At 40.9% G+C, this 12405-nt stretch overlaps 2 protein-coding genes across 6 annotated transcripts in view; one reads left to right on the top strand and one right to left on the bottom strand.

The window, feature by feature from the left end:
- The window catches only part of CAMKMT (calmodulin-lysine N-methyltransferase), a 415835-nt gene extending 409019 nt beyond the window's left edge, over nt 1-6816 (bottom strand). For 2 of the 3 annotated variants that reach the window (XM_047851302.1, XM_047851303.1), the window contains exon 1: nt 6607-6813. In XM_047851302.1, the coding sequence (XP_047707258.1) occupies nt 6607-6744 (138 nt within the window). In that variant the 5' untranslated portion in view covers nt 6745-6813. Of the gene's footprint in view, nt 1-6606 lie in introns of all 3 variants that reach the window. The other variant, XM_047851301.1, reaches the window with a different exon arrangement.
- A 342-nt stretch (nt 6817-7158) lies between these two features.
- Nucleotides 7159-12405, top strand: part of PREPL (prolyl endopeptidase like) — a 58134-nt gene continuing 52887 nt past the window's right edge. For 2 of the 3 annotated variants that reach the window (XM_047851296.1, XM_047851295.1), the window contains exons 1-2: nt 7159-7394; nt 8732-9254. In XM_047851296.1, coding sequence (XP_047707252.1) covers nt 9036-9254 — 219 coding nt within the window. In that variant the 5' untranslated portion in view covers nt 7159-7394; nt 8732-9035. The remainder of the gene's footprint in view (nt 7395-8731; nt 9255-12405) is intronic. The other variant, XM_047851297.1, reaches the window with a different exon arrangement.

The following is a 12405-nucleotide window of genomic DNA, read 5'->3' as shown; positions in this document are numbered from 1 at the left end:
GCTTTAGTTTCTGTGTCTCCTTCTCTCTCTGCCCCTCCGCTGCTCACACTCTGTCTGTCTCTCTCTCTCTCAAAAGTAAACATTAAAAAAATTTTTTTAATAAATAAAAAACAAAAGCGGGCATATAAAAATATTCAGCATTATTCCAGGAAAGGCAGCTAAACTATTCAACCTTTGAAAAGTTACTACATTTACTGATAGGAAGATTATTGGTTAATACAGCTCTGTGAAACTGAAAACAAAAGCTTTTATATCTAGAGCCTTCTAAACTTTTTTTTCCTTTACTCCACAATTAAAAGTTCATTTCTTTTTTAATTTTTTTTTAATGTTTATTTATTTTTGAGACAGAGAGAGACAGAGCATGAATGGGGGAGGGGCAGAGAGAGAGGGAGACACAGAATCAGAAGCAGGCTCCAGGCTCTGAGCCATCAGCCCAGAGCCTGACGCAGGGCTCGAACTCACAAACCGTGAGATCGTGACCTGAGCTGAAGTCGGACGCTCAACCGACTGAGCCACCCAGGCGCCCCAAAAGTTCATTTCTTTTAAAAAACGTATTAGGAGAATATCTTGGTTTGGGACTGATAAACTACATACTTTTAAAATTCAAGAAAACATTCACGTCCTCTTTTTTAACCTAAAGTACAATCCTAAATATTTTTAAGGAATCCAGAGAAACCAATTATTAATCTTAATAAGTCAGACATAAAAAACAAAATCTCCTCCAGTCACTGACATACATGTCAGCATGGTTTGAACAGCAGGGATTAATGGCGAACCTCGTACCGGATCCTTGAGACTCAAGCATGCTCCACAGCGCACGCAAAAATCTACGTCATCTGTTGCCTCAGAACTTTAAAATTCTATACGAACTTGAAATGTCAGTTTAATCTTAACACTGTGAAAAAGCCCTTATAAACACAATGATGTATAAAACTTTACGTCAATAAATTACTGTCAAAAAACAAGAGAGAGAGAGACAGAGAGAAAGCACGAAAGAGCTCAGCCTCTGCTGCCATTAAGTCAAGTGATGCCAATAAACACCAGTCCCTCACTTTAAGTAGAAATCCAAACCACAATCCTCAGTGCAAAATCTACAAGTGTACCACACCAGCATTTCCAAGACAAGGTCTCTGGTGTCTGTTTGCCATTTTAACCATAGAACCAGAAGGCCTAAACAGAGCACGCTATAAAGTAGCAGCTCTGTTAGCTGACTCTGGATTAACAGACGCTTTCCATTCCTTCTATTAAATATTCAAAGTGGACTTTAAGGTAGTAGCCAAAGCACTGTTCTTGCCCTTTCCTACTGAGCCGTATGTTTGCCAAGTTAACGGTGCTTCTTCACAAGTTTTGTTACACCAGTTGTTCTCGTTACTGTCATTAATTAAATTTGCAAAAACAAACAAAATGGTAATTAAAACCGAGTTGTTGCTTCCATAAAAACTAAGTTGAGGGGCGCCTGGGTGGCTCAGTCGGTTAAGCGTCCGACTTTGGCTCGGGTCATGGTCTCACGGTTCGTGGGTTCGAGCCCCGCATCGGACTCCATGCTGACAGCTCAGAGCCTGGAGCCCGCTTCAGACTCTGTGTCTCCCTCTCTCTCTGCCCCTCCCCCACTCATGCTGTCTGTCTCTCTCCTAAATAAATAAGCTTAAAAAATTTAAAAAAAAAATAAAAAACTAAGTTGAATGTTTTGGAAAGGTAAAGGCAAGTCTGCTTGATAAAAGTTGCTTAAAACCTTACTATTAATTTATTTATATTTTATTTTTTATTATTATTATTTTTTTTAGCGTTTATTCATTCTTGAGAGACAGAGAGCAGGTAGGGATGGGGCAGAGAGAGAGAGGGCGATACAGAATCTGTAGCAGGCTCCAGGCTCTGAGCTGTCAGCACAGAGCCTGATGCAGGGCTTGAACCCATGAACCGTGAGATCATGACCTGAGCCGAAGTCGGACACTTAACCGACTGAGCCATCCAGGTGCCCCAAAATCTATACTATCAATTTAGGTGTGGGAAGCCAACCGTAAAAAGTCTAAAGAACTAATCATAAATATCTAGAAGTATTTAGCACTTAGGTTATAGCTTCACTTTAGAATATGTATCATTTTTATGATTCACCTCTTTAACTCTCTCAGTTAACCAATCCAGGTAATAGGTCTTCTACTGTATAAAGCATCTTGATCTGGGAATAATTTTGTCCAATCATGTGGAGTTTTTCTGGTAGTCAAGGGTCTTTAGTGTTTTACCTTAAAATGAAAAAAAAAAAAAAAAAAAAGTCCTCCCTTCCCATGACTGTACTTCATTAAATTTAACACATCATTGATTACAAGATGGCAACATTTCTTTCTTCTGTTGTTATATAGAATAGACTGCCAATTAACCAGCGTGCAGTCAACTAAAAGCCATATCTCAATTTCAAAGATGTTAAAATTAAAACTATGCATTTTGGCATAGATGGTAAGTGATTTGAAAATAATCATGTTGGGGCGCCTGGGTGGCTCAGTTGGCTAAGCGTCCAACTTCGGCTCGGGTCATGATCTCATGGTTTGTGAGTTCAAGCCCCGCATCGGGCTCTGTGCTGACAGCTCAGAGCCTGGAGCCTGTTTCAGATTCTGTGTCTCCCTCTCTCTCTGATCCTCCCCCATTCATGCTCTGTCTCTCTCTGTCTCAAAAATAAATAAACGTTAAAAAAAAGAAAAAAGAAAAAAGAAAAGAATCATGTTTACTGTAAAAGAAATTTAAGTATAGAAGAGTAAAAACCCACTTGAAATTCTACTATTTTGGGAGAGCACACTGTTAAACATGCATGCCTATATATACAAATAACCATGAGTAGGGGTGCCTGGGTGGCTCAGTCAGTTAAGCATGAGACTTTGGCCCAGGTCATGATCTCACGACTGGTGAGTTCAAGCCCCATGTTGGGCTCTGTGCTGACAGATAAGAACCTGGAGCCTGCTTCAGATCCTGTCTCCCTCTCTCTGTCCCTCCCCTGCATGCACACTGTCTCTATCTCTTTCTCAAAGACAAATAAAGATTAAAAAAAACTAAAAAACCATGAATAATTCTCAAAGGGCTCATACTATGCATACTGTCCCTACTCTTTGTTTTTGTCTTTGACATTGTAAAAATCATTTTTAATACTTTAAAGAATACCGTGATAATCTCACTTGTATACGCAGTGTTGCACATTTATCCAATATGTAAATTTTTTAATGTTTACTTATTTTCGAAAGAGAGAGAGAGAACGTGAGTAAGGGAGAGACAGAGAGAGAGGGAGACACACAATTCAAAGCAGGCTCCAGGCTCTGAGCTGTCGGCACAGAGCCCAATGCAGGGCTAAAACCCACAAACCATGAGATCTGACCTGAGTGGAAATGAGATGCTTAACCTACTGAGCCACCCAGGTGCCCCCAATATGTAATGTTTTGTTTTTAAGTGTTAAAAATACATCAATCAAATCCTTGTTAGGAAAACATAAAACAACAGGACAAGAACATAGAAAATGAATTTATTTCTAACGCTGGTAAATAATTTCACTCCAAAATAATCCGAGATGAAAATGGTCTTAGAGAAATCTACTACTGTTCCCTCATTCACAACTGAGAAACTGAGGTCCAAAGAGGTTGCTCACCATCACACAAATAGTTAAGGGCGGATCTGGGCCTGAAATTAAGTTATATTAAATTCCATTCCAGAAATCATGCTATCTCTTTCAGCACTGATAGTCTCAAACATACAGCATAGCACTTTAATTTAAATCATGCTGTGAAATAGTCCATTAATCAGATTCTTCAGCCAAATATGAGACCTGTAGGTAAGATTATTCATTCTGAAGGTGTTTGTGAGTATGGGTGTAATGATCACTGCCACTTTTTCATCTGCCCTACATCCCTTCCTCTTAGGAATTGCCCCTCCCTCACTCTACGTGTTAATGATGGGGATTTTATCTTCCCAGCAACAGGGTGGGCCAAAATGCCTCATTCTCCTAGACACAACAACTGGTCCAACCTTGGCCTATTAGAGTTGTTCAAAGGGCATTATTTGGGTTTTGGGAAAAAAAGGTCATTTCTTCTGGATCACTAGTTGGGTACATGATGAAAGCCTGTTGTTACCAGCAGCCATCTTTGCTATCAGGTAATGACACCCAACAAAGAGGAAAACAGAATACTATCTAAAGCCTCTATCAATATTGATCCATAGTCTTCATCTGATTAAAGTGAGCACTAGGCTCAAAAGTCAGCAATTTATCGTGTGACCTGGTATCAAACGACAAACTAGGTCAACTGTGCTTTTTCTAAAAAAGGTTAATTACAAAACCAAAAAAAAAAAAAATTATTGAACAGTTAAAGTGAAGGACCATTAGATAGCACTGGAGCCCTATGGGGTAATAGAGCGACAGAAGTGTGTAGAAGAAAACAAGCAGGCATAAGCAGATGTCATGAAGATGTCCCATAAGAGAGAGAGAGAGAGAGAGAGAGAGAGAGGGAACACTGCCTATCTCTATCACTGCTTAGATTCCTCAGTTTTCCAGTTCTGGATGCCTACAAGATGTGGATGGTCGGTTAGTTTGAAACATATTTACTAAGCACCTGCAAATGTTTAATACACATGGTAGATTAGATTTATTATGGAAAAAGGACTCACTTCCTTTCTTGCCCCCTCCAAGGAAGGAGTATACTTCCCGGCCCTTTGATTTTAAGCTTAGCCAAGTATCTCACCTCGGATAATAGGAGTTAGCAAGACCTCAAAATGAATTTTAGTGGTTGGGCTTTACTCTCTTATACTTCTGCCATCACCTTGAGAATATGTCAGCCAACTGGTCCAAGGATTAAAGTCTGCTAATCATAGCCTATGTCAGTCAACTCCCAGGTGTCCCATGGATACACAAAATAAATGCTCACTATTGTACGCCCTTGTGATGTTGTAGTTGTTTGCTACTCATTAATATCTAAATGATACAATGCATTGAGGACTTGATACTATGGGCCACTTAAAGCCTGTTCTTACTTTCAGGCTTTCCACAACACTTAACATCTACTAAAAACCACCCAGGCACTGTGCAAGGTGCAGAGGATAGAGATCAATAAAATATCATCTTTTCCCAGGGAGAACTCCCATTCTGGTAAGTTATATGGACTCTGATCAGATGATCATAAAATGATATGATATGGGGTTCACTGGTAGAGTGAGTTGAGGGTCTAACTCAGCCCAGATGAGTTAGGAGAGGCTTCACAGAGGATGTTAAAATGTAGCTGTGAAAAATGAACTTCATCGAGTAAGAAAGAAGACAAGACTCTAAGCAAAATACACATGTGTACCAAAACATTAAATGTCAAAGTATGTGGGGAGTTCAAATGGTAGCCATAGCTGAAGCTTGTCCCCGATCTGATGTAGACAGCAATTCAGAATGAACATATGTGCTGGTCAGCTGGAGTTTTTACCGTACTAAGAATCACTGAAATTATCACAATAAGATTTGATTAATTTAATGCCCTAATTTACTACTTTGATAATTCAACTTTAACTGCTGTTTTATTTCACCGTAGAAAGTTCCTATGAGAATGATCTATGAATGATGCATTTAATATCCTATAATTTTGTAATATTAGTAACAAAACCAGACCATTAATGCTTTGGATACACTTTCAAAGCATCAGCAAAGAAATGATCTCTGAGTCACATCATGACATTATATGAAAAAGTGACTTGAGACAGCTGCAAACAATCTCCAAGTGGCTGTAGCTGGGAAATCCTTCTCCAAATACAACAGTCAGAAGTGGAAAATGTCCTCGAGTCAAGTTTTCAGGAGAAAAGCTCAGGCAGAGGATTAACACTGGTGTGCAAAACAATAAACAGATTTTACTTCAAGCAGTTTGGAAAGAGGGTCGGCGATGTCAAATCAGACATTTGTCAAACCTGTGTACAACTGAAGTTACCAACAGCAGCAACTCTAAAGTACTAGAAAATGACCGCCGTTAAACAAACCAACACACCCGGACTAGTCCACCTTGGGCACCAAGAATCTTGCTGATCACTTCAAACTACAAGATCAACACGAAACTGTCACATGCCACCAAAGACAGAAGCAGCTCTTCGGGATACACCCTCCACTCTCCGCTGTACCGACACCGCGGGCAACTTCACAGTCCCAACACAGTCAACCACGCTGATTTCCGAGGAAGGGGCCAGACTTGAACCAGACTGAGCCTGGGAGATAAGAAGCAAGGAGAAGAAACCTGGGGAAAGAAGTAAAACAGAAGCAAGAAAGAAAATAGCATAGGATGGGGAGCGGCGGTCCCACCAATTGGATTGGTGAGCACAGAGAAGAGTCCCCGAGATGCAAACAAATGTCCAAAAAAAGATCTTATACTTCCATCTGAGTTTCCCAGGAACTCAGTGTTGGCTGCCCCCTCCCCGCCCCACCCAATCCAATTCTTCCCTTTTGGTGGGACCTTTAATCGAAGCAAGGGGGCGCTTCTCACGTGGCTCCCGGCAAAACTACGAGCGAACTCCCAGAGTTGCAAAAAGGAGAGACACTCTACCGGTCGCTCGCTACGTACCCGGGAGGGAAGTGGCCAGAGGCAAAGGTGAGGTGAGTGGGCTTTCTCTTACCTGCCGCAGAAGCTTCCACCGGGCAGCTCCCAAGGGCTCCGAGACTGGAAGCCTCTGAGAGGCGTCGCCGCTTGCTGGGCCTTCGGCCGCAGCACTCTGAGCCTCGCGGGCCTCGGCATCCGCGACTCGCGACTCCATCCCATTAAACCCGCCTATACCACGCGCCGTCGCGACCACAACTCTCCCCTGCCAGGACCTGTGTACTTGTTCCCAGTCAGGACCTGTGAGCTCCGACCGCCCCAGCGCGCGCGCCCTCCCCGAATTCCGCATTTCCGGTATTCGTGTCTCCTTGGCAACCGGGGCAGCGCGTCATTGCACCATTTTGCTGGTGGCCATCTTTTGTGAGGGCAGACCAAAAGGTAAGGATCTGTGGCAGAACTAATGGGACGCCGGCTCCTCTTTTCCCACTGTCCCCTGCCTCATCTAGATCACAGAAGACTAGCAAAGAACCAAAAGTCTTAGAACTTTGAGAGTTAAAAAAAAAAAAAAAAAAAAACACAGGAGGAAAAAAAAAAAAAAAAAAAAAAAAAAAAAACCTACGCATGACCACAATAAAAATGGCGAAATCCGCTTAGCGCTGGTGTTTGACTGGGGTTACGTAGATCAGCGTGCTGCAAACCAGCTCTGGGCGGCTCTGGATTGGCTGTCGTTCTGCGGGCTGCGGAACGCAGACTTCGGCTGGACGCGACTGAGGTGACACCTGTGCTCCTTCCTGAAAGGTTCTGGTTCTCAGACTTGCCCTCCTTCGTCTCGGTGTCTAGAGCCCGGCCAACTGTCCTTCAACTTGCGTACGTACGGAAGGCATACCGTGGCGGGGGCGGGGTCCTCTCCTTCCTTTCACCCAGACACCCGTCAGCCCCCCTGGTCGCTTTTTGCTTGGCGTCCCTTCTTTGCGTGGCACATACTGCCACCTCCCCTGACCTTCTCTCATTCACGCCGTCTTATCCCTGGGGTGGAGAGTTGCACAGGGAAAACGAGTAGGTCCTCCCGGAACACCCCTTCGTCCCCCCCCCCCCATCCTTATCTTTGCATACTGTCTTCTCCCTGCGGATGAAAGATGGATGGATTGAGGCTTCTGGCATGGATATAATGACTTAGGGCCTTACAGGCCCCTGTTACGGGACCTTGGTGGGCGGGGAGGTGGAGGTGGTTAGTGTTGGCTGCTGCTCTCTTATCCCCACTCGCCCGTTATTTTGCTGCGACACAGAGATTACGGGCGGTGGGGGGGGGGGGGGGGACGGAATCGTCGGAGCGGATCAAATCTGTAGTAAATCTGACGCAATAGTGTATCTTTGATACCGAGGGGCATTTTGTGGAAGACTCCCATGATGATATTCAACAGTGTGCAAGAAACTTAGATTTTTTTATGTAATAATAGTAACAAGCATTTATTGAGTGCACGCTACATGCCAGGCACTGTATTGAGATCTTAACATAAATTCTGTAATTTTATTCTTACAACAACTCCATAAGGTAAATGATGTCATCATCTCAGTTTTGCAGATGAAGAAACTGAGGCACAAGTGGTGAGTGCCCGAGTGAGGATCTGAACCCAGGTGTCTCTCTTAAATACGAGCCTTTGATGGTTTAATAAGAACCATCTTTTCAACAGAAACCAGAGGCGGCCTCACATTATATTTGTTCATCCTAAAGTGATGTGCTTTGTTCTGTTTTAACTAAAGAGCTCAACACCTTTTTAACGTTAAGTCCATTGTTACACCTAACATTTGGAGCCAGCCAGATTGGACTTTTTGCTCTGCTACTTACTGTCCAAATGACCTAAGGCACTTTGCTAAAACCGCCCAGAGCCACAGTTGGCTCACCTGTGAAATGAACATTACAATAGCTACTCTATCGGGTAGGTCCTTATGAAGTTTAAATTAGACAAAGTGTATAAAAGTGTCTGGCATGTAGCAAACACTCAACACTCCCCTACCTTTATTAAGTAATTAGGCTTTTTCCTAATATACACACCGGAGACATGTTCTGAATTATGTAAGACAAAGCCATTTTGCCTTGTAAAAAGCCCTCAAGAGTTCCGGAGACGCCATTAAGTCTATGTGTTTGTTTGCAAATTTTTATTTTATTTTTTTGTGTTTTGTTTTGTTTTGTTATTGTTTTTTAGTTTGCCTCATGTGTACCAGAATCAGTGCTGCGTAGTTTGACCCTGATAGGATTGACTTTACAAATGAGACATTTTAAGTCACGTCTGCCAAGAGGTGTCATTTGAATGAAACTGTAACTTATACAAGTTTTCAGGTATTTTTAACCTGAGTTATCAGCTGTCTGCAGTTATTCATAACCTGAGGGGTGGATGGCCCTGAAGGGGAGGGATAAGAACTGCGGATCTTAGATATTCTGAGAACCCACTACTGTGAAATCATGTGCTGACAGCCCCAAAGGGAGCATAAACCAGGGGCTCTGATATCATGCAGCAGAAGAGCAAATTATTTCTCCAGGCTTTGAAGTATAGTATTCCTCGCCTTGGGAAATGCATGCAGAAACAGCACTTGAATCACTATAACTTCGCTGATCATTATTACAATAGAATAAAATTGAAAAAATGTCACCTAATCAAGTGTCTGCAGGATAAACCCACGATATCAGAGTTAGCAAGGAACATCCCGAGTCGGAGCTTCTCATGTAAGGTATGGACTTTTTAAGTTAACCTATTTATAGGTCATTAAGATAAATTTTAGTTTAATAATAAAGAATGGATAGGCCATCAGTTACTAATTTTCTCAGTAATTCTAGTGTGATTTTTATAATGTTAAAACTCAGTTGTGTATAGTTCAATATAAGTGTGAAAACATGCATTTATAGAGCTGTAATGTAATATATAAAGATGTATATTAATGAAAAATGGTTCAGCTTAGGAAATCTTATGCCTATGCGTGCATTTCAAAGTATAATTCACCTTCCCGAAATGCCTGGAATACCATAATAGCTTTTAAAAAAAATCCAATAATATACTAATTGCTTTATGAATCCCAAATTTGTAAGCTTCCATAACTCTATGTAATTGTGTGTTCTTTGTAAACAAAAAGAAAGAAAGAAAAAAAAAAAAAAAGACTTGGACTTTTGACCACTTGGGTCCTTCAGGAAGATGTTCTCAGACTATTGTACTTTCACCAGACCCCAAGCTATGGGCCTGACCACAACCTTGAGGATCTGATAGCCCTTGTAGGGAGCGTTCCCACACATTCCAATTTGCCTGGGACAGGCCCCATCTACACCTCTTGTCCCTGTGTAATTATTAATAGTGTTCTCTCAAAAATGTCCTGGTTATGATGGTAAGTTATGTGGACATCCTACTCATTTGGGATGAAACTATTTATGCTGCTGCCACTTTGACATACCTCCCCCACCATATACTTGTTATATGTTATATATATAGGTTCCTTAAATTATATTTGGGGGTGATACTCTTGCAGTAACTCAGCATATTATTTTAATATTTTAATTTCCGGTTTAAATTGTTTTGTTGCATACTGATTTTTTTCTTTTTAGTCTGTTTTGGCTACTTCATTTTTTATTGTGGTAAAATGTATATGACATAAAATTTGCCATTTTAACCACTTTTAAGTGTATAATTCAGTGGCATTAATTACAATCACAATGTTGTATAACCATTACCACTTTTTCCAAATCCCTGTCATCTCCCAAAAGAAATGTACCCATGAAACCATAACTCCCCACTGCCTCATTTTCCAAGTCCCTGGTCACCTTGAATCTACTTTGTCTCTATGAATTTGCCTGTTTTAGATAATTCATGTAACTGTTGTAGAATATATCAGAATTTTGTCCTCTTTATGGCTGAATAATGTTCCATTGTATATTTATATACCATATTATCCATTCGTCTGTCGGTGGACACTTGAACGGCTTCTCGTTTTAGAAATGATTTTTTTTCATCTTCTTTTGCTCAATTCCTTTATTTTATTTAACATTTGCTCTTAGTTCATACTTGTGGGTTCTTGTGTGGGTTTTGGTTTTTTGTCTGTTTTTTGTTTGGTTTTGCTTTTGATTTTTTATCTGTAGTTCCTAGACTTTTTTACTCTTTATGTCTTAATCTTTCAAATTATTTTTTATAGTATCATGGCTTAGTTTAGCATTTTGCATCTTCCTTTACTCAGAAATTCTTTATGCCTTTCATTTCATTATTTTGTGCCTGTGTGTGCAGCTTTAGTCTACTTAAGAAAGATAAACTTTTAAATTTTACCTGTTGGAAAAATGTTGGACCTATAGAACATCTTAGTTTACATTTTGCTTAGAACATTTTGTCATCTAGTACTCTTGAGTCTTAGTTTATAAATAGCAGGCAGGAATTACCAGTGAAGTGACAGCTGAGATGAGCTCACACCCTGAACAGGAGGTTGACTATTTTTTCCCTCCGTTTGTCCCTGAGGCAACTTTTCAGTTCTCTTTCCTAGATTCCTGTCACCTAGAAACTTTAACCTGACTCAATGACTGCAAGAAAAGTAGCTCTTTTAGTAACTCTTCAACCTGAAAAACTGGTCCTGCTTTCATGTGTCCTATATCAACCGTTTTCTTCTCTGAGAAGTGATAAGATCTGAAAGCTGTGCTCCCTGTCTTGTGTGATCCCGGGGACCTGGGGAGGCTGTGAGGAGACCTGTAAACAAGAATGCACATTTTCTTCTTTCAGCAAGCTTCTACTTAGTTCCAACTTTGTTCACTCCTACAGGTACAATAAAGTAAAAAAGAGTTGTTGGTGTCTGTAGGCAAATTACAAATAAATATGTATATTTACCTTAAGGCAAAGACCTGTTTAAGTTAACTAAAGAATAAGAGGGGCAGCATATGTAATAGAAATGCCAGAAGTCAAGGGGTCTGTCTATGACAGGTGTGTCTGTGAACTAGCCAGGATTCTAATCTTCCTGAATGGAAAAAGAAAGGGAGTTTCAACGTAGTAGTCTAAAAGTCCTCCAGGTGCTATAGTCTCATGATCCTGTAGCTCTTCCTTATTAACCTTAACAACAGATTATCCCCTATACATTTGGGATTCTTTAGTACCAACCGTGTTCTACAGTATAGCTGTGTATCAGAAGTCCCTGGGAGCTTTTTAAAAATACAGACTTCTGGATCTCATCCCACATCTGCTGGATCAGAATCTCTATGGCTGGGGTCTTTCTCTCCTCCTCTTCCTCCTTTTTTTTTTTTTTTCTTTAAGTTTCTCAGATAATTCTGAAATTCCCAGCCTGACACTGACAGCAGACTTGCATTTAGGATCTAGAGACACTTGGTTACCAACTGTTACTGATCTAAACCTAATTGAATTCATTCAGTTCTGAAGTTCTTACTGGCAGGTACCTGAGCTTTCCTTTTTTTTTTTTTTTTTTTTTTTTTTCCACCCCGTTAATTTTTGAGAGAGCGCAAGCGGAGGAGGAGCAGAGAGAGAGGGACAGAGGATCTGAAGCAGACTCTGTGCTGACAGCAGAGAGCCTGATGTGGGGCTTGAACTCACAAACCATGAAATCATGACCTGAGCCAAAGTTAGATGCTCAACTAACTGAACTGACTGAAGCACCCAGGTGCCCCTTAGCTTTCCATTCAACAGTACCAGAAGGCAAGTTGAATTTAGTCCATTATACTCCTACAGCAGCTAGTAATAGTCAAAGACCAACATCAAACCAAATACCACATTTATCTTCTACAGCATTCTGCTCTGCCTTCAAGAATAATTCCTAAGATCTTTGGTCATGCAGAGCTGAACAAGATACAAAAAGAAAACCAAATAAGAAAAGAGAACATGCTAAATCCTTTGACTAAACATGTTGG

This window comes from Prionailurus viverrinus, chromosome A3 (assembly GCF_022837055.1).
Source record: "Prionailurus viverrinus isolate Anna chromosome A3, UM_Priviv_1.0, whole genome shotgun sequence".
Classification (NCBI taxonomy): Eukaryota; Metazoa; Chordata; class Mammalia; order Carnivora; family Felidae; genus Prionailurus; species Prionailurus viverrinus.
Note: the sequence above shows the minus strand (reverse complement) of the source record. Positions and strands in the feature narration are given on the sequence as shown.